The sequence below is a fragment of the Natrix helvetica genome (assembly GCF_964273705.1).
Source record: "Natrix helvetica genome assembly, chromosome: 1".
Classification (NCBI taxonomy): domain Eukaryota; kingdom Metazoa; phylum Chordata; class Lepidosauria; order Squamata; family Natricidae; genus Natrix; species Natrix helvetica.
In genome coordinates, this window is record NC_138548.1 from 300,320,055 (window position 1) to 300,344,779 (window position 24,725).

Below are 24,725 nucleotides of genomic sequence, written 5' to 3' on the forward strand. Positions count from 1 at the left end.
TGGAGACACCTGGGATCGATGGGGCAGGATGGGAGGGGCAGGGTGGGCATGGCCAGTCAGGGATGGCATTTGGGGGTTCGCTGAACTGGGCAGAATCCTAGCTAGAGGATTGCCCGAACCCGTGCAAACTCCCAGCAGCACACCCCTGGTTTGCAGAATGCATTGGAGCTAAAAAGATTCTAGTCTCCAACCTTGACAACTTCAACTCCCAGAATTCCTCAGCCAGGGAACTCTGGGAGTTGATGTCCACAAGTTGCCAAAGTTGGAGACACCTGTTCTAGGCAACACACTGTAGGAATGTAACCGGTGGTTTCTTATGTATCCAACACATTGCAGGCACTCCTCAATTTACAATCCCAATTTGGGAACAGAATTTTCATTGCTAAGCAAGGCAGTTGTTAAATGAATCATGCGGCCATTAAGTGAATTCGGCTTCCCTAGTTGACCTTGCTTGTTAGAAGCCAGCTGGAAAGGTCCCAAATGGCAATCGCAAGACCCCCGGGATGCTGCAACTGTTGTAAATACAGGCAGGTTGCCAAGCGCTCCAATGTTGATCATGTGACTGTGGGGATGCTGCCTTAGTTATAACTGTGAGAACTGGCCATAAGTCACTTTTGTCCGCGTACTTGTAACTTCAAACAGTTGCTAAGCAAATGGTTGTAAGTTAAGGACTACCTGTTCTGGGTTTGTACACTGTATTGGTCCTTATTGTAACATTCTTAGTTTCAGCTTAGCAGCCTTTAAATCCAGCATTGTGTCTTCAGGAGAACCCGGTTAAAACAAGCCATAGCTTAGTGTCGTGGGTAAATTCAAGCAGTACATGTAATTCAAAGGCAATCAGAGTTATTAATCTTTATAAACTCACAAGACTCTAGAAAGAGTGCAGAGAAGAGCAACAAAGATGATTAGGGGACTGGAGACTAAAACATATGAAGAACGGTTGCAGGAACTGGGTATGTCTAGCTTAAGAGAAAGAAGGACCAGGGGAGACATGATAGCAGTGTTCCAATATCTCAGGGGTTGCCACAAAGAAGAGGGAGTCAAACTATTCTCCAAGGCACCTGAGGGTAGAACAAGAAGCAATGGGTGGAAACTAATCAAGGAGAGAAGGAAATTAGAACTGAGGAGAAATTTCCTGACAGTTAGAACAATTGATCAGTGGAACAGCTTGCCTCCAGAGGTTGTGAATGCCCCAACACTGGAAGTCTTTAAGAAGATGTTGGATAGCCATTTGTCTGAAACGGTATAGGGTTTCCTGCCTAGGCAGGGGGTTGGACTAGAAGACCTCCAAGGTCCCTTCCAACTCTGCTATTGTATTATTGTATAAATGTGCCTGGTTGTTCTTATATTTCATGTGACATAAGCCAAACAATGTTGGGGCCGTGGTTACACAAATGCCATACAGATAGTCCTTGACTTACGACCTCAACTGAACCCAAAATTTCTGTCATTAAGCAAGACATCTGTTAAGTGAATTTTGCTCTGTTTTATGATCTTTCCTGCCACAATTGTTAAGTGAATCATGCAGATGCTAAGTTAGTAACCCAGTTGTTAAATGAATCTGGTTTTCCCATTGATTGCTTGTCAGATGGTCACAAAAAGGGATCACATGACCCCAAGACACTGCCACTGTCATAAATATGAGTCAGTTGCCAAGCATCTGAATTCTGGTCACGTGACCATGGGGATCCTGCAATGGTCGTAAGTATGAAAAAAGGTCATAAGTCACTATTTTCAGTGCCGCTGTAACTTTGAATTGTCACTAAACAAACTGTTGTAGATCGAGGGCTACCTGTATAGCCTGTTTTAACATTTCATTGGTTAAGAATAAATAAAGTAACACCTATATAGGCATATAAACTATAGAAACTGTTTTTCAGGTCTGGTATAAGGTGCTATATTTTGTGGCAAGAAAGTGTTGGAAGAAATGTCCTTCTGGGTTCAGTTCCAAGTGGGGAAAAAGACACTGGAAACATGGAGGCTGCTTGGAAAGATGGTTTTAATGGTGGACAGGACCACACGGCTTTAATTCCTGAACACAAAAGGAGGATCGCATGCTTCCAGATGTTGGGTGAAGAAAAGAAAAAGAGTGAGATGCTGAAAGTCTCTGGTTTTATGTCCTCTCTGGCTTTTGATCTTGATCTTGTATTCTGATTGGTTGTCAGACTCCCATGGGGCCATGCAGGGACAACTCTTTAGGCTGTGCTTTGAGTCCAAGTTTGGTTGCCTTGCTGGCTGATGTAATTTTCCCAGGTGCCTTGTGGTGAGTTTCTATAGGAGGCTAATCATACCTTTGTTATGTAGGATAGACTAGCTCAGGCTTTAATGGCTCATTGAGAAAGTGGGGAGGAGCAGGAAGCTGCAGGGAGCTAAGCAGGTAAAGACACCTTTACTGTCAAAGGACATGGTTTCTCTGATCAATTCAGTCTTTTTAGTGCCTGGCAAAGAGAAGCTCCCAAGAATCTCCCCCAACCCCCCATGCAACTCAAGAGAGCAGTTAGGCAAATAAATAATTCTTTACTGAATTGCCTTGTACACCCCCCACACACATACATACACCCCGCAATTCATCTCCCTTAAAAAACGGCTTTGATGGGCCTCAAGGCAGGAGCCATATTTTGCAAACCGATGTTTCTTTTCAGGAAGTCAAAACAAGGAAATAACATTAAGAGGATAAGCATGCAGAGAGTAGAGGGGGAATTCCCCTGCTATCATTTGGCAGGATGTGCTTATCACAGAGGTTTATGGACCTTTGTTGTAGGGCACATCTACCTATTGCTCAGGGAAAGGATGGGTGCCCGTAAGTGCAGTCAGCAAACAGTCCTTCCAGGCTGCTTTTAGGAAGCCATTAATTTAATGGATTTAGTTTAATGGATTTAAAGAGCCGTGATGGTGCAGTGGTTAGAATGCATACAGGCTAACTCTGCTGACTGCTAAGAGATCGATCCTAGCCAGCTCGAGGTTGATTCAGCCTTTCATCCTTCCAAGGTCAGTAAAATGAGGACCAGATTGTTGGGGGCAATATGCTGACTCATAGTACTGTAATGCACTATGAAGAGGTATATACAGTAAGTCTACGTCCTATTGCTATTAGGGTTTTGCAAATATGCCTGTATATATTTCTATATTTGCGTAGACGCTTCTATATGTGCCCATTGCGCTAATGGTTAAAGTGCATTGAAACCAGGAAGAAAAGATTAAAGACTGTTATTCAGGCACAGGTTTCACTGATAATTTTGAACCACTCAGTCTCAGCCTAATCTATTTTACTGGATTGCTATTTTGAAGAAAATATGAAGAGAAATTCTTGCCTCTGCCCTGACATACACTCTCCCCGTACAACACTTGAGTGAGAAATGAAAGGATAAAAATGCAGCAATAGGTAATTTGCAGACTCCCATTCCTCATCACTTAGATCTCTGTAGACTTGGTAGGATGTGGAGTGAATTTAATCTCTTGAATTGAAGGGCTGGATCCAGAGCTCTGCAAATGATTCAATCTATTCCAGTTTGTTCTGGAGACTAGATAAGCTGACTCTATCTTTGAATCTAGAAAATTTCTAGAGGAAGGACTGTTGATTTCAAAAATGCAATACTATTATTTCTGATCAAGACTCTCTCTGAAATTAAACTGAGTTCAAAACTATATCAGAAATTATATTTTTTTTTAATTTAAATTAATGATTTTTATGAATTAGAGAATAAAGAATTGAAATAGCTGTTAATGGAACAATAGATAATGAATAAATACAAGGTTTTTTTAATGTTACTTCTTTGAAGCTAATACATGAAGATTTTTATTTTCAACCTATTGGATTCCTCATGGAATTTATCAGAAGGGATTTTTTCTATTGTTGGTATAAGACAGTGGTGGGCAACCTTTTTTTTCAACTGAGCCAAATCTCGCCAAAACCACGATTGAAATTTACTTTGAGAGCCACATTTTTAAAACCGAAAATACATAGGATGGTACACTGTTTTTAGTTTCAATAAGTTTTTATTGAGAATATTCTGCATGCAAGTATCCACATAGGTCGGGAGGATACAAATAACACAACTAATAAAACAAAAACTTTAGAACGATATTATTTATCGATAACGTTAAATTCCGTAAAATTTGCCTTACAATGTAGAGAAAATTACATCCTGACATTGACTGACAAAGTCACAACCACTAATGTGAACATTGGCCTTGCATTTCCTTGGATAGTTTGAGTAAGTCAGGTTTGTATGTTGTTGTTTTTAATTTCATCTCTCTCTCCCACTTTCTTTCTTTTTTTCTTTTTCTCTCTCTCTCTCTCTCTGGCTCTTTGTCTCTCTCTCCCTCCCTCCCCCATCTCTGTCACTCTGTGTGTGTGTGTGTGTGTGTCTGTCTCTCACTCACTCTGTGTTTGTGTGTGTGTGTCTCTGTCTCTCCCTCTGTCTCTCTCCCCTCCCTTCCTCTCTCTCTGTCACTCTGTGTATGTGGGTGTGTCTGTCTCTCACTCATTCACTTAATCACTCACTCTCTGTGTGTCTCTCTGTCCGTCTATCTTTCTCTCCCTCCCTCCCCCTCTCTGTCTCTCTCTGTCTCTGTGTGTGTGTGTGTCTGTCTGTCAGTCTCTCTCTGATTCACTCCCTCACTCCCTCTCTCTGTTCCTCTCTCTGTCTGTCTTTCTCACTCACACACACACACACACACACACACACACACACACTGTGGTCACCTTGTTGAGTGTTCCAATCACATTTGAAACACTCAACAACTGGCCTGCATTTATGGTATTTTGCAGCATTCTGCAGTCATAGGACCAAAATTAGTTGTCACTCGCCCGGGCTTTTGCAGAAGCTTCCCTCCGAAGCCCGAGAGGAGGGAGGGGAGCGGGCACCCGGCACACAGAAGAGCCGCATTAAAGGGTGTAAAGAGCCGCATGTGGCTCCCGAGCCGCGGGTTGCCCACCACTGGTATAAGAAACCTGAAGGTATATTAACGTATATGATTGGTTATGTTTGGTTTTGGTTTATTTTAGAAGAATGTTGTAATATATATAAATAGAAGTCTGGATAATTATTTTCAAGTTATAATTATGTTATATTAAATTATATTCCAAAACAGTGGAACCCGTTTTTTGAGAAGCTTTAGTTTCATTGAATATAGAATAATTATACTGAAGGTGAAATAATGTTACTATAGGGAATTATACTGAAGGTGAAATAATGTTACTATAGGGAAGGAGGAGCTTCCAGGGAAATGGCTGCTGACTTCTGAGCTCCGTATGTCTACGGAGCTCTCTGATGGGGGAGGGGATGCCCCCGGCCCTCTTTCCATCCTGAGGGTCGGGAATTAGGGCAGCGACCACCCTGGCTTTCCGTAGGGCCTAAATTGGCCCTCCAGGGTGGTCGAACAGCCAGAGGAGAAAAGGAGAAAGCACCGGCTGGAGCCGAAATGGGAAGCTGGAGGCGGAGTCGGAGTCGGAGCTTGAGTTGGAGGCCGAACTGGAGGGTGAGGATCGTCTGAAGGCCGTTCGGGGGCTGAACGTGGCTCGAGACGCTGGAGGCCGATAGAAGGCCTGCGGGAGGGCCGTAGGCCAGCCGGAGCAGCGCCCGGGCCAGGACCAGCAGCGGGGGGGTCGCCGAAGCAGGGGAAGGCAGGCTACGACGGGCTAGTTCCTAAAGGTCTGTGCTGGAGCCTGGCAGAAGGAGGGAGACCTGTGGCACGAGGGGCAGGGTGGGTTTTTGCCCTGGAGACTGGCAGGAGGCTTAGTGCCAGGCAGGCAAAGGATTCATTGGCCCCTGCCATCTGCCTGCCATGGCTGTGCCCAGGTGCCCCTCGTTGACCATCTGTAACCATCTGTAACTACCTGCCCACCTGTTATTTTGACTATTTATAACTGCTTCCAGCTGACTGTTGTGCGTGCCTGCTTGATTACCCCCCACCATCTCTCACCCCTGCCATCCTATTGTTCATCTACCCACCCCGCTTATCATCAAATATCATCAAGTATTTATTTAGACTGTCTGCCTGTACCCACACCACAGACTGCCTCCTGGCCTCCATCTACTTACCATCTACTTACCATCTACTTACCATCCACTTACCATCCACTTACCATCTACTTACCATCTATTTATTACTTGACTTACCATCTGACGTGGAACCTGGCTTGTTTACTCAATTTAACACCGATAGCACCCTGGCCCTGTTACAGCTCTCTCCAGCATATATTCGAGGTCAGACTTGCTCCTACTGCGGGAGTCCCCCCTCTCGCAGGTATGGCCCTTTGCCCACTCAAGGGCCCACCTTAATGACGGGTTCGTTAACCCAGAGAGGTGGAGGAAGCGAAGACTCAGGGGGTTTTTAACTAAATGTTTTTTATCCATTTTAGGGGGTTCCAGGGTGGGTGGGAGGGATAATCAGGCCAGGAGGGGGACTTTTGCCAGGCAAACAGGTGAGGTCAAGGGGGGAGTGAGCGGATTGGGGGGGGGAAGGGAGAATGATATTCCAATAGAGGGTTGTTTTATTCCAACGGTCGTGGGGAGGGGTGGGTGCGAGGATGGAAGAAAATCTCGTAGTCGGTTGGGAGACCGTGGCTGTTGGACACGCCCGGTCGCTTGTACCAACCCCCGCAGTCTAGGTGGCCAGGACCTACAGAGCCAGGGCCTGAGGCTGATGCTCTGCAATGCAAGGTCCGCTGTCAACAAGGCCCCCCTCATCAATGAGTTGATCTCGGAGGGGGAGCTGGACCTTGCAGGGATTACGGAGACCTGGTTGGACCACGAGGGTGGTTTACCCCTCGTGGAGATGTGCCCACCAGGCTACTGTGCATTTCATCAGCCGCGGGCCCTGGGTAAGGGTGGTGGGGTGGCGGTAATTATACGGGAGACTCTGGAACCGAGAGAGTTCACTGTGCCACAGATACCCGGGTGTGAGTCCCTTGGTGTGAAATGGGGCCCAGGGAGGCAGTTGGGCTTGCTGATTGTATACTTGGCTCTTTGCTATGCATCAGCGGCCCTGCTCGAGCTCCTCGAGCTGATCGCAGAGACGGCGGTTGATACCCCCAAACTTGTGGTTATGGGGGATTTCAACCTGCCGTCGACGGGTGAAGCATCTGAGGCGGCTCGGGAGTTCATGGCTTCCATGACAGCCATGGACCTGACCCAATTAATTCAGGGCCCCACACACGAAGGTGGTCACACACTGGACCTGGTTTTTGTCTCTGGACAGTGGACGAGTGATCTGGGAATAGGGGATCTGGTTATTACACCCCTGTCATGGTCAGATCACTCATCTCTCCGGCTCGACTTCCCTGGCGCTACCCCCCACCGCGGGGAGGCGGAACCAGACTGTCCCAGATGGTTCCGCCCCAGGCGACTGATGGAACCGGATAGGTTCCAGACGGAGCTTGGGCCACTTTCTGTAGCCCTGACCCGCTCCCGGATGGAGGACCTAGTAGCCGCATGGAATAGGGCGGCTGCTGGGGCCTTGGACCGGGTAGCGCCTTTGCGGCCTCTCCTGCGGCAACGAACCACCCTGGCTCCTTGGTTTACCGAGGAGCTGAGGGTGATGAAACACCACAAGAGACACCTAGAAAGCAGGTGGAGGTCCTCGCGCTCCGAATCTGACCGAACACAGGTAAGAGCCTATTTATGGACCTATCTTGTGGCACTGAGAGCGGCCAAACGCAGACACTGTGCCGCTCTTATTGCGTCCGCAGATAACTGCCCTGCCGCCCTGTTTCGGGTGACCTGCTCCCTCCTATCACAGAGGCCGCAGGAAGCCCCTTTGCAGGGTAGAGCAGAGGAGTTTGGGGAATATCTGCAGGACAAAATCGCTCAGATCCGGAGTGGATGGGCCCCCTTCAGTGGACCAGGGGAGACGTCGGAGGCAAATCTTGAGGCACCACGCTGGGAGGAGTTTGACTCTGTTGCCCCTGAGGATTTGGACAGGTTACGTGGGCGACTGCGAGCCACTACATGTTTATTGGACCCGTGTCCCTCCTGGCTTGTACTGGCATCCTGGGAGGTTACACGAGACTGGCTCCTGGGTCTTGTGAACGCTTCATTGGAGGAGGGGTCCTTACCGGCCGCCTTGAAAGAGGCGGTGGTGGGGCCCCTACTCAAGAAGCCTTCCCTGGACCCGGTGGAGCTAGCTAATTATTGTCCCGTCTCCAACCTTCCCTTTTTAGCGAAGGTTGTAGAGAGTGTGGTGGCACAACAGTTCCCACGTCACCTGGAGGAAACCGACTATCTAGACCCGCGCCAGTCCGGCTTCCGGCCCGGTCACAGCACGGAGACGGCCTTGGTCGCGTTGGTGGATGATCTCTGGAGGGCCAGAGATAGGGGCTGTTCCTCTATCCTGGTCCTATTAGACCTATCAGCGGCCTTCGATACCATCGAACATGGTATCCTATTGCGCCGGCTGGAGGGGGTGGGAGTAGGGGGCACCGTTTTGCAGTGGTTCTGCTCCTACCTCTCCGACCAGACGCAATGTGTGTTGGCAGGGGAGCAGAGGTCGACCCTGAGGCCGCTCACTTGTGGGGTGCCGCAGGGGTCGGTCCTCTCGCCCCTCCTGTTCAACACATACGTGAAGCCGCTAGGTGAAATCATCTGTGGTTTTGGGGTTGGATACCATCTGTACGCTGATGACACACAGCTGTACATTTCCACCCCAAACCACCCCAACGAGGCCGTTGAAATGATGTCCCGGTGCTTGGAAGCCGTTTGGGTCTGGATGGGGGACAACAGACTCAGACTCACCCTTCCAAGACGGAGTGGCTGTGGATACCAGCGCCCCGGTTCAACCAGTGGACTCCATTGTTGGCCATAGGGGGCGAACAATTGACCCCCGTGGAGCGGGCATGCAATTTGGGCGTCGTCCTTGATGCCCGGCTGTCGATGGATGACCATGTGGCAGCCGTGGCAAGGGGGGCGTTCCGCCAGGTTCGCCTGGTGCACCAATTGCACCCCCTATTGGACCGGGACGCCTTACGCAGTCACTCATGCGCTGGTGACGTCTCGCCTGGACTACTGCAATGCTCTCTACATGGGGCTCCCCTTGAGATGCACCCGAAGACTACAGCTAGTTCAGAATGCGGCTGCGCGGGCTATCATGGGGAGGACCAGATACTCCCATATAACACCACTCCTACGCGAGCTGCACTGGCTGCCTGTGGTTTTTCGGGTGCGTTTCAAGGTGTTGGTTACCATCTTCAAAGCGCTTCATGGCACGGGACCTAGTTACCTGCGGGATCGCATCTCACCTCATACATCCCTGCGACCAATCCGCTCCCACAGGGAGGGACTCCTCCGGGTGTCGTCCACCAAGCAGTGTCAACGGACGGCGCCCAGGAGTAGAGCCTTCTCTGTGATGGGCCCAACCCTCTGGAATGACCTCCCCCCCGATATCAGAACTACTACCGACCTCCACTCCTTCCGACAGAAACTTAAGACCCACCTGTTCCAATTAGCTGGCTTAGCTGATTTATAGTCCCACTTTCAACCTCCTGGCAAACATCTTATTTTGGGGTGGTTTTTAAGGGTATTTTTAATTTTTTATTCGAATTTTAATCTATTATTGTACAGTGCATATCCTACCTCCTCCGTCTACTTATCTATGTATATCTATATTTTTGTATTCACATTGTTTTTAATATGACTGTACACCACCCCGAGTCCTGTTTAGGAAAGGGTGCGGTCTATAAATTAAAGTATTATTATTATTATTATTATTATTATTATTATTATTATTATTATTATTATTATTATTATTATTATTACTACTACTACTACTACTACTATTCAAAAAAATTGGATTCCCAAAATGTATAATTTATTCATTCTTTAAAAGGTTACTATATCTGCTAATAAAAAAATAACTACCACCCCCTTGGCATACATTTCATATTAAATAAGAATAAACCACATTTTTAAAAGTATTTAAAACAAGTTTATTTTTATTTTTTGTTTTAGATTACAATTTTATAACTAATGAATATGTAAATATTACTCATAATTTGTTTTTTATGTTTTGCAATAATTCCTTAAAAAGCTTTACCATTTTCTCTGGACTTTGACAGAATTAAAGTGGTGATAAAGGCATCTGATTCACTTTATTAGAATTTTGAACAAGTAAGATTTTGTGTGGAAGAGAGATTAATTATTAATCATTATTTAATTAATGTTTAGAAAGTACATGTATTATGTTGTAGATGCTGCTAGTGCTCTAAACATGAATTCCTTGCAAAGAGTATAAAAAAGTACTGTACAGAAAAGCCTATTGTCGCAGTTTCCACTAGGGGGAACTTTTATATGAAACAAAGCTACAGATAATTATAGAGTTCTGAAAAATTCTGAAGTGCAGCTACAGGGCATTCCTGTAGCATGGCCTGATGGCTGGGGAATGCTGAAATTCAAGTCCACACATCTTAAAATTGCTAAGTTTGAAAAATAAAGGTTTAATTGTTATAAAACTATCAATAGCGGAACATACTGGATTCCCTGACTTTTACCATCAGCAACTTTGCATCGTTGCTACTAGCCTGTAATACCTTCTAACAGTAATAGAAAAAGTAGAACAGTAGTAGAGAAGGTAGAAATCAAATATATTCCAGCTTTTTCAAAGTCTTTGTTCCACCTTTGTGTAATATAATATCATGGATATTAACATATCAATGATTTAGAGTGGAAGGAGAAATAGAACTTTTGAGGAAGGGAGGGATGGAACCAAACACGTCTGAGAGGCAGAGGACCCATGCCCCACCCACCCTTAGTGGAGAGCTGTAGAGTGAGCAAAGATACAGTATATGCCTATAGCCCACCATGCTTTTTAGAAGAAGGAAAGTCCCTGAAGAACATAGCAAACTGTACTAAGTCAAGGTTTCTTCCTCAGAATTGAGTTATGGTGCTGTTGATGAGGGGGAAGGGGAGCAAGAACAAAGTTAACTTTGGATCCCCTCTCCCCTTGTTTGAAAAATTTGAATCCACAAAAATTGGATAACATTGAAGTTCTTTGATAAGAAACCCCAATTGGTAATTGGACATCAACAGGTGAGGCAGATATGACATTTGCATTCCAGGGCTGCTGTGGAAGCAGACATTAATGAAAGGATATAAAAGGGATGTTTCAAATCAGAAGGTTAGTCCCATTTACCCAAAAATGCTAGCAAGAAAATATGTCCTCAGTGTACTGTAAAAAGGATGAAGCGCCATGCCAATAATGGCTTCTTTTTCTACTCAATTCTGCCAAGGGCAGCGGGCCAAACTATTTCAGCTGCAGGTGAAAGCTGTATGTGCCAGCTATTTTTCCTTTTGTTTAGCTGCAGCAGCAGGTGCCAAAAAGGCTGAAGAAAGAATTTAAAAAAGGATTGTGTAAGCATACAAAACATATGTTAATATGTACTCTAGTAATTCAAAATAAAGTTCAAGGTCCTAAGAGTTGCCAGATTAGATTAATAGTTATTATGGATGCATCACAACATACTTAAGTCTGTAGTCGTTTGCACAAGCTCACACACATTCACACACTTTACTTATATGGATGTAATTCCACTGAACTCATTGAAGCTTATGTTTAAATAGATATGGAAGTCCATCAACTTTCCTTGGGAGACTGGTAATCTAACAGGCAACCTACAGGACTATCAGATAATATGCTTCTTCCGCCTTGTTCAAGTATATGAAGTTTGGGCATTTTACTAGATTTTAATAAGGATCTAACTGGTGAAAAAACCAAGTAAGTATTACTGAAAGGAACAACAGTCTACCCTATGTTCTAACAACCTAATACCTAATTAAACTTAAGTTTGCTCCTTTACTATTCTTATTAAAATACCTTTATACCTTTCACCTCTATTTCCTTTTCTTCAAACTTTTTCCCTTAGAAATACCAAGTTTGTACACTTTTGATGGCTTGTAATAAAGGCATTGTCCAAATATAGATTTTGGAATTGCAATAAATAATCACAGATAAAATAAACAAGGTGTGAATGTTTTTGCCAAATAGAAGCAAGCACAGCATGCCAAGCCATAAGCCTGGCTTAGCAATCAAGATAGAGCCCTCTTGGAATCTAACTATGGCTTCATTATCTTACTTCATCTGTGTAAAGTAAGACTGTTATGTACAGACTTCACTCTATCCATGTCTTGATTAAGGGACTAATTAGCTGCATCTAGTCAGAGACAAAACAAGATCATGAGGAACCTGTGGAATGTTAAGAGGGATGGAGCTAACCTAATGTCCAGGGGGAGAAAATTCCACAAGTGGAGGGGCACCCTGGCAGAGAAAGCCTACCTTCTGGGACTTGCCAAATGCAATTCCCTGACAGACCAGGATCAGTGGTATGCCTTCTCTGCCAGATCATACATATATTTGTAGTGTTTTGGACTTGAAGTACAAAAAAAAGTCCTCTAGTCCTTAATAACTAGCCAATGTTTCTCTTTTGTTTTTCTCCTTTCAAAGCACTAAATATGTGGTATTTCGTCTGCACTCTGTTTTACCTCTTGCTGTAAGTTGGCACATGTCCCCCTCAAAGTGTGGCTGCATACAGCTAAAATGTACAATGAAAACGAACAAGTTCTCTCATCTCATTTACTTTACATCATGGCACCATGTTACTAAAAAATGAAAGGACGAATGTATTAATTAACATGGATCTGTTATATATTTCAAAATTAATAAAAACATGTTTTATATCTATTTAGACATTACAATGGGAAATGTGATTATAAAATAAAGAATTGGCAAACATCATCTTAAACTTTATTTTCCACAAATTTATTCAAACCATAGAGTAAGATGCACATAATAAGCTATAACATGCACTATATTGCCAAAAGTATTCGCTCACAACTGCTTCTGATCATGTGGATGGGTGAGCGAATACTTTTGGCAATATAGTATATATCTTGAATATCTGACTTCTAAACATAGATGAAGCTGCAATTTGTTTCAAGCAGTAGCTGACACAAGTTTACTCATTCCACTGAAGTAGGATCTTTCTCTTTCACTCATAACTTCAAAGTGCAAGGGTCGACTACAGAAGTTACACTCCGCTGTGGAGTGGGGTTTCAATTCTAGGCCCACTTCCTTCCAGGTATTTAGCAGGTTGTCTACAAGAAAAGAAAAACATAGTTGACAATTTAAAGAAGTTTACTTTCTTCCTCAATTGTAAGCTTTAATTGGTGAAAATATATTAATGAGAAAAATCCAGCAAAACCTAAAACACTGGTTTTGTTCTTTCAGTAATAGATTCACTATTGTCTTAATACTGAATGAGTTAATTGCACATAAAGATTACTTTTAAAGAGTTAAGTCCTATTACCATTTAAGCATGTATGTTTGTGTGTGTGTATGTGTGTCTTAGTTTTCTCCTAATAAAATCTTAAAATAATTCCAAAATCTATCATCTCTTTACCAAACTCTTTCTCTAGAAATTGAAAGATTAAAACATGCTAACATGTTTTGCCCCCTTCAAATGCTTTATACAGCCCTAAAACACAAATATGTGCTTTGGACACTTGTGGCTTACTTTACAGAGGCAGGAGATCCATAGCCTACCATCACAAGGAGGCATATTTGATTGAAGGCCCTTCTAAAATGAAACCAAGCAGTATTGATGATAATTTGTCTTAATCACAGAAAGAGGAAATTATTTAAACAAGTGCAGCTAAGCTAGATCCTTATTACTAGTCATAAAAAGTACTTGGTTAACAAAATCATTGATTGATTTTTCTTGTTGCTGTATATGTTATTTATAATTTTATGTGGTTTTTTCCCCTTGTTTTTCAGTACTTTTAGCTTGCTAGAGTTATGACATTTGAGACAGGCAACTATATCAATTGAATGACTAAATAAATTCAGCTTAGAAATTGAATGGTTGATACTGATCTCTTTTTACAGCTGAGAAATTGCATATACAGGCCGGCAACATAGCACTTCCTTTTTCTATATGAAGATGTCTTCAGCAATGCATATTCTGGTCAAGGATAACATCTTAAAGCTGGGTTTTTTCACTCACCTAAAAAATAATTCATCATTTGTGGAGTATGATGTGGTGTGGGGGCAATACGTAGTAACTCTTCTCCACGTGGCACAGTGGGATAATTTATTGCCTGGACATAGATGCTATGTTTGTTCATCATTTTATCACAGATCTCAGTATTTTTAGCAGCATCTGCAACCTGAAGTTAATAAAAGATCAGATGAGTTTCTAGGCTGAAGGCACAATTTCTTTTGACCAACTATAACTGTTCCTGAAAAAAAGTCAACCATTACATGGAACAAGTTTACTTCTCATAACTGTATCTAATCTTTGCTAATGAGATATAAACTATATAGAGACAAAAGAAAAGTGGTTATGGAAAAATGACAAAGAAGGCAAGAGCCAGAGGGAATTGGAAGAAAAGAATGGAACTTGTCTTGCCATCATCATAGAGGGAGTTCTTTCAGTTATGCAGCCCCAATATATAATTCACTGTAAGGAAATTTACAGCCTTGATGCCCTCCCTGTATTTTTATGGTATAAACTCTTGGGAAGAAATATTTTGTGGCAAACTGCTAAATATTAGATGCATGATTTTTGGTGGGGAAAAAGGGTATGCCCCCAAAATGACAGGAGAAAAAAGTGGCCCCATTCTATTTTGGTATCATTTCGGCATGCTATTGAGCCTCAGTTGACAAAGTGATGTGTTGTTTTTTTTTACAAAGTACAGCTCTCAGCTCCCCATGTTCAAGTGGACAAAGATGCAACTACCAACAAAAAGCTTTCTATTCTCTCAAAATGTCAGTTAATCTTCACCATGCTAGGCATTTTCCCCAAGCTCTGTTATTGGAATAATCCATTTGCTCTGGAAACAAAACAATTCTTCATTAACAAAAACAGTTTGGAAATCAAATAAACTTCCATCAAAAACTGTTATCACCTAATGATTCTTGAAAAGGTTTATTTATTCAGTCACCATCAGCTATTTAATGAATCCTCCCCCATCCTTCTATCATTTCTTCCTCGATATACCTGTCTGTCTCCCGTTCATATATCAATAAATAGTTATACACAAATACACACACATCTATATATGCATATATATCCTATATATGTCTGGACATCTTTCCCACTTCACTCTGCCTACGTACTCCTATTTATTTTTGCAACAGAACTAGCTACACGTGTATTAGGTTTAATACACAAAGTTTAACAAAAAGCAAAAAATTATGATCTTTAAAGATATGTCTTTCCTCTATGCTACAAATTGCCGATGCTTCCAAACTTTATTGTAAAATGATAGTATGCTAAATATTTACCCTGATAGGAATGATATGACTGGGACAATGCACTACAGGAAGCCCAGCATCCATCAGCATTTGTCTCATGAGTTTAACATTACGTTGGTGTTGTCGGCGGAGGACTTGCCCCTCTGTACTTTTGAGTGTTCTCACAGATTCTAATGCACCAGCTAAAAGCATGGGTGGTAAGGAAGTGGTAAAAATGAAGCCAGCGGCATAGGAACGGACAGTATCTATTAAAGAACTCGTACTGGCAATATAGCCTCCCACACAACCAAAGGCTTTACCTGGAAGAAAAAAAAGTAAAGTCTCAGTTCTTGGCATCTCTCAATCAACACAAATAATACAAAAACTGTTATCTTAAGCAGTACTCTTCTAGTATCAAATCTTCTTGCAGGAGGTACCTTTATCATACTGCCATCAAGTACCCGAAAATAAGACCTCCCCGGATAATAAGCCCAATTGGACATTTGAGCACATGCGCTAAAATAAGCCCTCCCCTAAAATATTTAAATGCATGCGCAGCCGGTTCCTGCCATTTCCTGGGGGGGGGGAAAGGGGGAACATGCCCCACATGCCCCTGCCATCCATGCAGAATGACCTTACAGAGGTCGTTCCCACAAACCCTAGTTACTACGCCCCTTCTCTTAGTGGCAGCCACAAAAAGAGTGGCAGGCCAAGCAATGCTAGGGCTGGCAAGAGTGTGCCAGAAACAGAAACAGAACCTCTGGCCCTCTCTGGATCAGCTGATCCGTGGGCCGAAGTTAAGGGGTCTCCTGCACCTCAAAAATAATAAAACCTCCCCAAAAATAAGACCAAGCACTTATTTCGGGGGTCAAAAGAAAATAAGACCATGTCTTATTTTCAGGGAAACACGGTATTTCTGAACTTATTTTCTATACCATAAAGTAACACCTTTAATAAACCTTACTACATTCAAAATAAAGTAATTTAAAGCTTTCACTTGAAGTTTTGGTACAGGATGAATTCTCCATACAAAGATAGCAATTGTTCACTAAGTAAATTGCATGGAATCTTAGATTTTGTCATCTATAACCAAAATTAGGAAATTGTTGTATAATGTTTTGTCATCTCTAAAACATGTTCTCATTTGCTTACTGTCTTTTGTGCAAGATCCCAAGAATGCAAACATACCAAACTCCACTTGTAAAGCAATCTACTGGGAAAGCATACTTAGGGTAAACCAATATCTCTCAATTGCAAAATAAGAGCAGATGGAGTTGATTACAGTCCTTTCTCTCTCTTGCATAATACTGTCAATTCACAGTTCCTTTAAATTTAAACGAATTAAATTAGTTTCCCTTAGTTCAAACCATGCTTTGTTTGCATTAAAGATTTGCAATATATTTTACCTGTAGAAAATACCGCTTTCTACTATATGGAATTACCAGTTCTGTTCCTACCAAGTGCCCTTACATAATTCCCTCCTCAAATAAAGACCAAACCTGTCTTTAAAGATCTAAAATGAAAAGCAGATTTTTGTAAAGTTAATTTTCAAAAACATTGATCAGAAGATAGGGTCGTTAGATTTAACCCAAAATCAATTATCTCTGAAGATTTAATGATTATCCATCACTGTTTTGACTCATTTTACTTATCCTTCAAACTAGATTTCAGCACATATGAATATACTTACCAAGTGTTCCAGAAATAATATCCATCTTATGCATTATTCCATCTCTGTCTCCAATGCCACCACCATGTGTTCCATAGAGTCCAACAGCATGTACTTCATCTACAAATGTAATTGCTCCGTACTCATGAGCCACATCACAAAGCTCTTCCAATGGACAAACTGCACCTAAAACAAGGTTATATTTATATTTTGGTTTTTATAATCATCATTTCCAAAGTTTCAGTAACATGTGCCTCAGACATCAAACATACCATCCATTGAATGAACAGTTTCAAATGCAACAATTTTTGGAATAGATGGATTAGATTTTTTCAGGAGCTCTCTAAGGTGACCAACATCGTTATGCCGAAATATATGCTTTGGCACTCTACTGTTTCGAATCCCCTGAATCATGGAAGCATGGTTTCCTGAATCAGAGTAAATTTCACAATCTGAGGAAAGGAAAAAAAGAAAAAAAAAGAATAAATGCAACCCAACAGTGTAAAACATTACATACTGATCTTCTTAACTTGGATACTTATTGATTTTACAAAATAGAACTGGGGCAACTGGTTAAGCCAGTTGGAAACCAGATGATTCCAAGTGGCAACTAATACCTCATCCCCAGTAACAACATGAATCCCTCTAGCTATGTATGCAATAAAAATCATGAGGCAAGAAAACTCTTTCAACTCCCTCAAATATTGGAGCTACAAGCAGATACTAGTAAATTGCTCTTACCTAACATGGATTTCAATTTTTGTTTTTGGGCAACAATTACACAAATCCAAGTTGTCATTTAAAAAAAAGGTGGAGGCTGATAGCTAGGGTAGGTATATATCAATGAAAAGATAAAATTTATGCTATTATTCTTATGATAACAATGCTTTGGAGTTAAACTGCTGCTGCTATGACATGTTTCCTTGTTTTATGAAATGTTTTAGAAATCTAACTCAGCATGATGGATTCCATCAAAATTAAGTTTTTCTTGATTGTACGGATTTTAGGAGATTCTTACAAGAAAAATACTCTATTTTATTAAAGGTAGTCATAAGCATGTAGTCAGGTAAGCATACATCTTGTTTTTTAAAAATAGCTCCTTATGAAGAGTTAGCAAAAAATACAGATAAGGAATTACCATCTACCCTTGATGAACTGTTAAAATGACCAGTTATGGTTTTGAACCAGCAACTATTCTTATTTGCAACAACTGCATTTAAAAGGAAATCAATGCAATTACCAATATCAATTACCAATACAGGTAATCCTTAACTTACCACCATTCATTTTGTGACTTGTTAGAACTTACAATGGAACTGAAAAAAGTGACTTATGATCATTTTTCACATTTAGCACCATTGTAACATCCCTTGTAGTCATATGATCAAAATTTAGATGCTTAGCAACTGCATGTATTTATGACGGTTGCAATGTCCTGGGATCATACGATCATCCTTTGCGACTTTTGACAAGCAAAGTCAATACGGAAACCAGATTCACTTAACAACTGTGTTGCTAACTTAATATCTGCAGTGATTCACCAAACTGTGGGACTCAAGGTTGTAAAATGGTCAAAATTTACTTAATAACTGTCCCCCTAGCAATGGAAATTTTGGGTTTGATTGCGGTCCTAAGGTGAGAACTTACCTGTAGAAGAAAATGCTATGGAATTGTTAGGTTAAAATATTTACCTTGTAAAATAATAGGAAAAATTGGATCTTACCTGGTAGCATTTTAGCTAATGTGAAGAGTGTTGAATCATTTGCTACAAAGCAAGAAGAGAACAAAAGAGCAGCATCTTTTCCATGAAGATCAGCCAATTCTTTTTCAAGATCAACATGAAATTTGCTGGTTCCCGAAATATTTCTTGTGCCTCCTGCTCCTGCACCATGTTGTTTCAGTGTTTCCCTGTGAGAAAATTCCATCAGTGGCACCACTTGGGATAACATTATACTTGCAATTTAGGTTTATGCTATTTCATATAATTATTTCTAGAGTACTTAATTATCAGATTTTATCCAAGATTCCAAAATATTAACGAACAAGTAATCAATTTGATGAGTTTAATGAATAAGCCTCAAAAATAGGTTCTGTCTCAAAAAAAGGTTTTACTGCTTTTGGGACCCACAGAAACTTGGGTTTAGGATGACTGGTCATACAAAACTTTTACATAAATAAATATAGCTATTCTATTTTCCACTGGACCTTCGAAAACCAAGGGGGGAAAGGGTTGCCTTGAGGCAAGATGGGTTACAATGAATTTAATAATAATAAATAAGACAGTATTAGGTACGAGAGGGATCCTCAAGATTTATCTGACACAGTACTTCATAACCAAAGAGGATCTTCTAGAAAGTAAGTCATCTAGTCACCTTCTTAAAAATGTTTGTGCAAAATTCTACACAACACTAATTAAAAACATGTTATTTTTACTTAAAATACTTACATAACAGCTCCACAAACTCTAGGGTGGCGACTCATCCCAAGATAATCATTGCTACACCAGACAGACACTTCTTTCTTGTTGATTAAGGATTCTGAATAATCATCTGCCAGGGGAAAAATCTGGGCTCTTCGATTCACAGTTTTAAACACACGATATGTATGATCTTTTTTCTTCTCATCAATCTTCTTCTCAAAAAACTGATCATATTGAAAAGTCGATACAGCTAAAAATGAAAATACTAAAGTGAAATATTATTTCTATTTAGATTTAGCAAAACATTGAAAGTTGCAAGTTTTGATTAATATTAGTCAGTTCAACAAAGCTAATCCTTACACTTTGGCAAGTTTTCCTGCAGCAGATGAGATACCCTTTCTGGCCTCTGCTTCAACATTATGTCCTGGAATTTCTTCAACAAGCCATTTTTCTTTTCACCATCCATCTGAGCATTAACCTCAACAGTACTTTCTGGTGTTTGGGTAAATTCTATACAATAAAATATAGTAACATTAACAACTTAAGAAGCCATTCCGGAATAGTTGAATTGTTCAAAAAGATTTCAAATACAGTATTACCGAACAGTTCTATGTTACATTTTCTATGTGTAAAGCCTGTTTGATAAGTATACGCTATTACAGGGTCTTTCATGGGCAACAACTATTTTATGTGCCTTTCATTTAGGATATGGTAGATGATAACATTCTATCCTATGCCATATGTAATTCATTCTGATTGTAACCTATTGCCATTCAATAGTGCCATAAAGAAGCTTTGTTAATTAATCCAGGTGAATATTAAATTTCAGCTAACAAAAAATCTAAGCCAAACAGAAAAAAGAGCTCAATGATATTTTAAAATCTGAGTTAAAAGCCCTCCCTTTGTCAAATCAAAGTTTGCTGCAATTATTAGCCAAGGGAAGGTATGTAGAATGAATAGATGAACAACATGGGATATTAGCAGAATTACTATTTGAAAAGTGTTGCAAATTTGTATCTGATTTTAAAAGTTTAATAATTTCTTCTCTTTAAAGCTGGTTACTACAACTATCTTTTTGTATGTTGTATAAACAAACAAACACTTAGACTTTCACTACACACCTTTTCTTACAGCTTGCATTTCTTCCACATCCTCCTGGAGTTCCCTGCTGGCTTCACAGAAAACATTGTTTCCTTCACTCACCTGAGCTGCCAAGAATGGGCATTTACTCACAGGAGCTTGATTAGCACTTGGGCTACCAGCAGATGGTTCACTTCCAGAAATCTGGGGTCTGCTTTGGTTTTGCTTAGTCACATCTGTAGAGTTTTTGTTCTCTGAATGGAAGAAAAAACCATTACAGAACAAAATATGTGAAGCAGTCGTTGAACATATTTCTTATGCCTCTGTAGTTTGTGTAATACTGCTTACCATCAGGAAGAACGTTCTAATGGGAACATTATGTATGTTTTTAGTGTCTTAAATACAGCTTGTGTGCACTGCATTATTTAAGGTCCCTTAAGTATCAAAAAGTAAAGATGGATTTCCTTCAAAACTATTAGCACTGAAGGTATTTTCTACTCAAAGCCTTCCAAAGAGCAGGTTTAAGTTATCCAGAAAAACTCTATATCTTAGACTATGCTGTCCGCTATTTTGCTTCCCTACAAAAATATGTTTATATTTATTGTCTAACAGCACGTTTATTGAAAACACAACTTCATTTCACTATTTGCATTTTAATAACTTGAAAAATTCAGATCAGCTAGACTTCCCATTAGCTGTTTCGACAATGCATGCATATAATTGTAGCCAACAAATACGCAGAATCCTTTGCATGCTCTGTGTTTGCTCTGAAGAAAATTGTTAGATAATTATATCTACCAGAACTTATGAGAACTATGAAGTTCAAACAATGCAATGCTGAATTTATAGCTTCTAGAAGTTTCCTTCCTATCAGCAGGTTTAGAAGTCTTATTGCATAATGCACTAAAAGTATACTGTAGTAGTGCTTAAAACAGTTATTGAAAATATTTTCTACAATAAAAACAAAAGCTTATAAACAATTCTTTTTCCATTTGGGGTAGCTACAGCATACTGCTGTACACAAGGTCAACTTTCTTTACACGCTATTTTCCTAGCTTTATGTTTTTCTTCACCTCTGTTCCTAGTTTCTGCTGGATGCAAAGTACAATATACTTTGGCCTTTAACTCATGGAATGATGTTCAAAGTTTAAATAGGCTGCCACCTTTTCCAAAAATTGTCAGATAGTCTTAACATATGAAATGTTATTTTCAGAATTATTATCATCAATTTATAGATTAAGAAATAAAGTATAGCATGCTTCAATGCAGTGCTTATGTCCCAGATTACTTCTAAATGGAATAAATTATTAAACAATGTATACAAGCACATTTTCCCCATATGAGGCAAAAGATTTTTGCAAGATCGAATCTGGGTTGGTTACTGGGATCAGAGGCTTACTCTTCTTCAGACCCAGATTTGATCTTACAATATTATCCTGGGACATGTATAGTTGCCTTCATTCGTCAAAAGATTTTTGTTCATGGCAGATCAAATTAGTCAATTTAATAGGTCTAGACTTACTCTCCTTGGCAGAAGTGGATTCTTCGGTTTGCTGGCAGTGAGTTGCTGAAGTGCTTATAGCTCTTGAAGCAGGCTTGGTCGCAACTTCCATCATTTTGGGGCAATTTTGAGCATAGAATAGAAGGGATTTTCCAGCTTTCTGCAAGAAAGCCTGGGATACTCTTGACAGGAATGGGCAACGACGGACAATGGTTTCCATTTTCAGAGGTTTGGTTGAAAGCATAAAATAAATCTGCACCTCATATACCCTAAAATGCAAACAAAAAATGTACACAATTGTTTATTTTTAAGTGAAATGCTTGTTTTTTTCATATGCAGTTTATCATATTTAGAAGGTACTGTAACAAAATAATTCACTCACAGAGCTTTGGGTCCATTTGAAGCTTTTATGCATACATGAGATACATTACAGCCTACACTACATATCTACAGTTAAGTCTTGGGGAAAAGCCTTTCTTTTGCAATAACGTCTATGTGTGGAGCAATCTTTTCACAACTGCAGCAAGTTAGCAAATTTAGTATCACCACATAAAATTATACCACACTGAGTATACGAATATCTGGAAATATTGATATACAAATTTAGAATTATGTACCTCTTGTATTCCTCTAAATACAAATATGTGGTATACTGAAAAATATATTGCAACATAAAGTTTTTGCTAAGTAGGTTGTTCTGCACCAAGTTATTGGACTACAGCTTAAACCTTGAAAATAACCTTTCATCTATTGGCAGGGGCAGGCTTTGTATACCTAAAGTTACGCTACAATATAAGACTTTGAAGTGTTAATATGATCTTGGAAGCAGAGTTTCTGAGATCATGAAACATTGCAAGGGGTTAATTTATAACATAAGATAAAGGTAAAGGTTCCCCTCGCACATATGTGTTAGTCATTCCCGACTCTAGGGGATGGTGCTCATCTCCATTTCAAAGCTGAAGAGCCAACGCTGTCCAAAGACGTCTCCATGGTCATGTTGCCGGCATGACTAACGCTGAAGGCGGCCGGAACGCTGTTACCTTCCCACCAAAGATGGTCCCTATTTTTCTACTTGCATTTTTACATGCTTTCAAACTGCTAGGTTGGCAAAAGCTGGGACAAGTAACGGGAGCTCACTCCGTTATGCGGTGCTAGGGATTCGAACTACCGAACTGTTGACCTTCCTGATCGACAAGCTCAACGTCTTAGCCACTGAGCCACCACGTCCCTGCATTATACAATTATATAATATAATTTATATGCATTATATAATTTAGGTTATGTTTAATAAATTCACTAAAGGAAGAAAAAAATTATATCTGCAGAAGAACTGGACTGCTGACTTTTTTGATCGACAAGTCTTAGCCACTGAGCCACCGCATCCCTTATAGCATAACCTATGGTTATTTAACAGCATAACCTATGGTTATTTAACAGCATAACCTATGGTTATTTAACAGCATAACCTATGGTTATTTAACAGCATAACCTATGGTTATTTAACAGCATAACCTATGGTTATTTAACAGCATAACCTATGGTTATTTAACAGCATAACCTATGGTTATTTAATAGCATAACCTATGTTAAATAAAAAAATGGAAGTAAAGAAAATTAGAGGCGGGAATGATCCAAAACTAAACTCAGGTACCCTACACTGACTGTGTGAGTGCCTTCAAGTCAACCTTGACTCCTGATTACTGCCTGTCCAAGTCCCTACAGTTTTCTTGGCAAGGTTGTCAGAAGCCATCTATCATTGCCTCCTTCCCAGCGCTGAGAGAAAGTGACTGGCCCAAGCCACCCAAGCTGCCTCAAGGCAGGACTAGAGCCGGCGTTTTCTAGGTTCTAGCTAGCGCCTGCTGCCTTTAACCACGATCCCAAACTGGTCCCCAACTGCTCCATGAGTGCTTGAAAACCCCTAAAGAGGCTTCAACCCAGCAGACCCCGAGATGTCCCTTCTCCCTGGGACGCAGCCAGGCCGGATCGTTTGGGATTCCTGGCCAAGAAGAGAGCGCCGATCTCTGTGGCGCCTCTTTCCTTTCAACCGAGAGACAAGGGCGGGGAGGGCGAGGTTTCCTCCCGGGGACGAAGCCCCCTCCGCCCGTCTTCTGCCGCCGCCCCGGCGATTCAAAGACGCTGTCCGCCAGTTCCCGGTTAAACCCCTCCGGCGCCTCCGCTGGGCGGCCTCGCACAAGGTCAAAGCGAGGAGAAGCCGCCCCCGAGCCGCCGCCCGCCGCTTCCCTCCTCCCGCGGCTACCGGACCCCCAGCCTCCCCGAACTCCAGGCTGTCCTCGCGCTGGCGGTCGCGCGCGCGCGCGCTCCTCCCTACCCCCGCCGGCCCTCACCTGCCAAACCTTTCCCGTTCTGAGAGGTTCGCTCGGAAAGCTTATGTATATAAGTTGAGCGCAAGGGCGAATTGCGCAGGCGCGGGCGAAGATGCGTCCGGCTGGATCTTGGCAGCTGCGCAACTTGGAGCAATCTGGCAAGAGAGACGGAAGTAATTCGTCCCTCTGTGAATGTATCGCTCCGCGGCGGTAAACAAAAAAGAAGACCTTTGGGTCTCCCACCGCGCTCTTAGCTCGAGATGGTGGCGGGTGTGCGGCGTCGCGGGGGGAAAGAAGGAGAGGGTTAAACCCCTCCGGCGCCTCCACTGGGCGGCCTCGCACAAGGTCAAAGCGAGGAGAAGCCGCCCTCGAGCCGCCGCCCGCCGCTTCCCTCCTCCCGCGGCTACCGGACCCCCCAGCCTCCCCGAACTCTAGGCTGTCCTCGCGCTGGCGATGAGGGAGAGGGAACGCATCGCGTTTCGTGGATAGGTGGAACTACTGCAGCCC

General features: G+C 41.7%; 1 protein-coding gene across 1 annotated transcript; it reads right to left on the bottom strand.

Annotated features, from left to right (window-relative positions):
* Positions 1-12,718: 12,718 nt before the first annotated feature.
* Positions 12,719-24,394, bottom strand: ALAS1 (5'-aminolevulinate synthase 1). Its single transcript, XM_081956348.1, has 11 exons — positions 24,240-24,394; positions 21,916-22,163; positions 20,435-20,647; positions 19,674-19,823; positions 19,341-19,563; positions 18,618-18,802; positions 17,167-17,346; positions 16,916-17,080; positions 15,277-15,545; positions 13,994-14,156; positions 12,719-13,085 (listed from the first exon to the last, which is right to left on the bottom strand). The coding sequence occupies exons 2-11, from the start codon at positions 22,136-22,138 to the stop codon at positions 12,925-12,927; spliced, it is 1,932 nt and encodes a 643-aa protein (XP_081812474.1). The 5' UTR covers positions 22,139-22,163; positions 24,240-24,394; the 3' UTR covers positions 12,719-12,924.
* Positions 24,395-24,725: the final 331 nt, after the last annotated feature.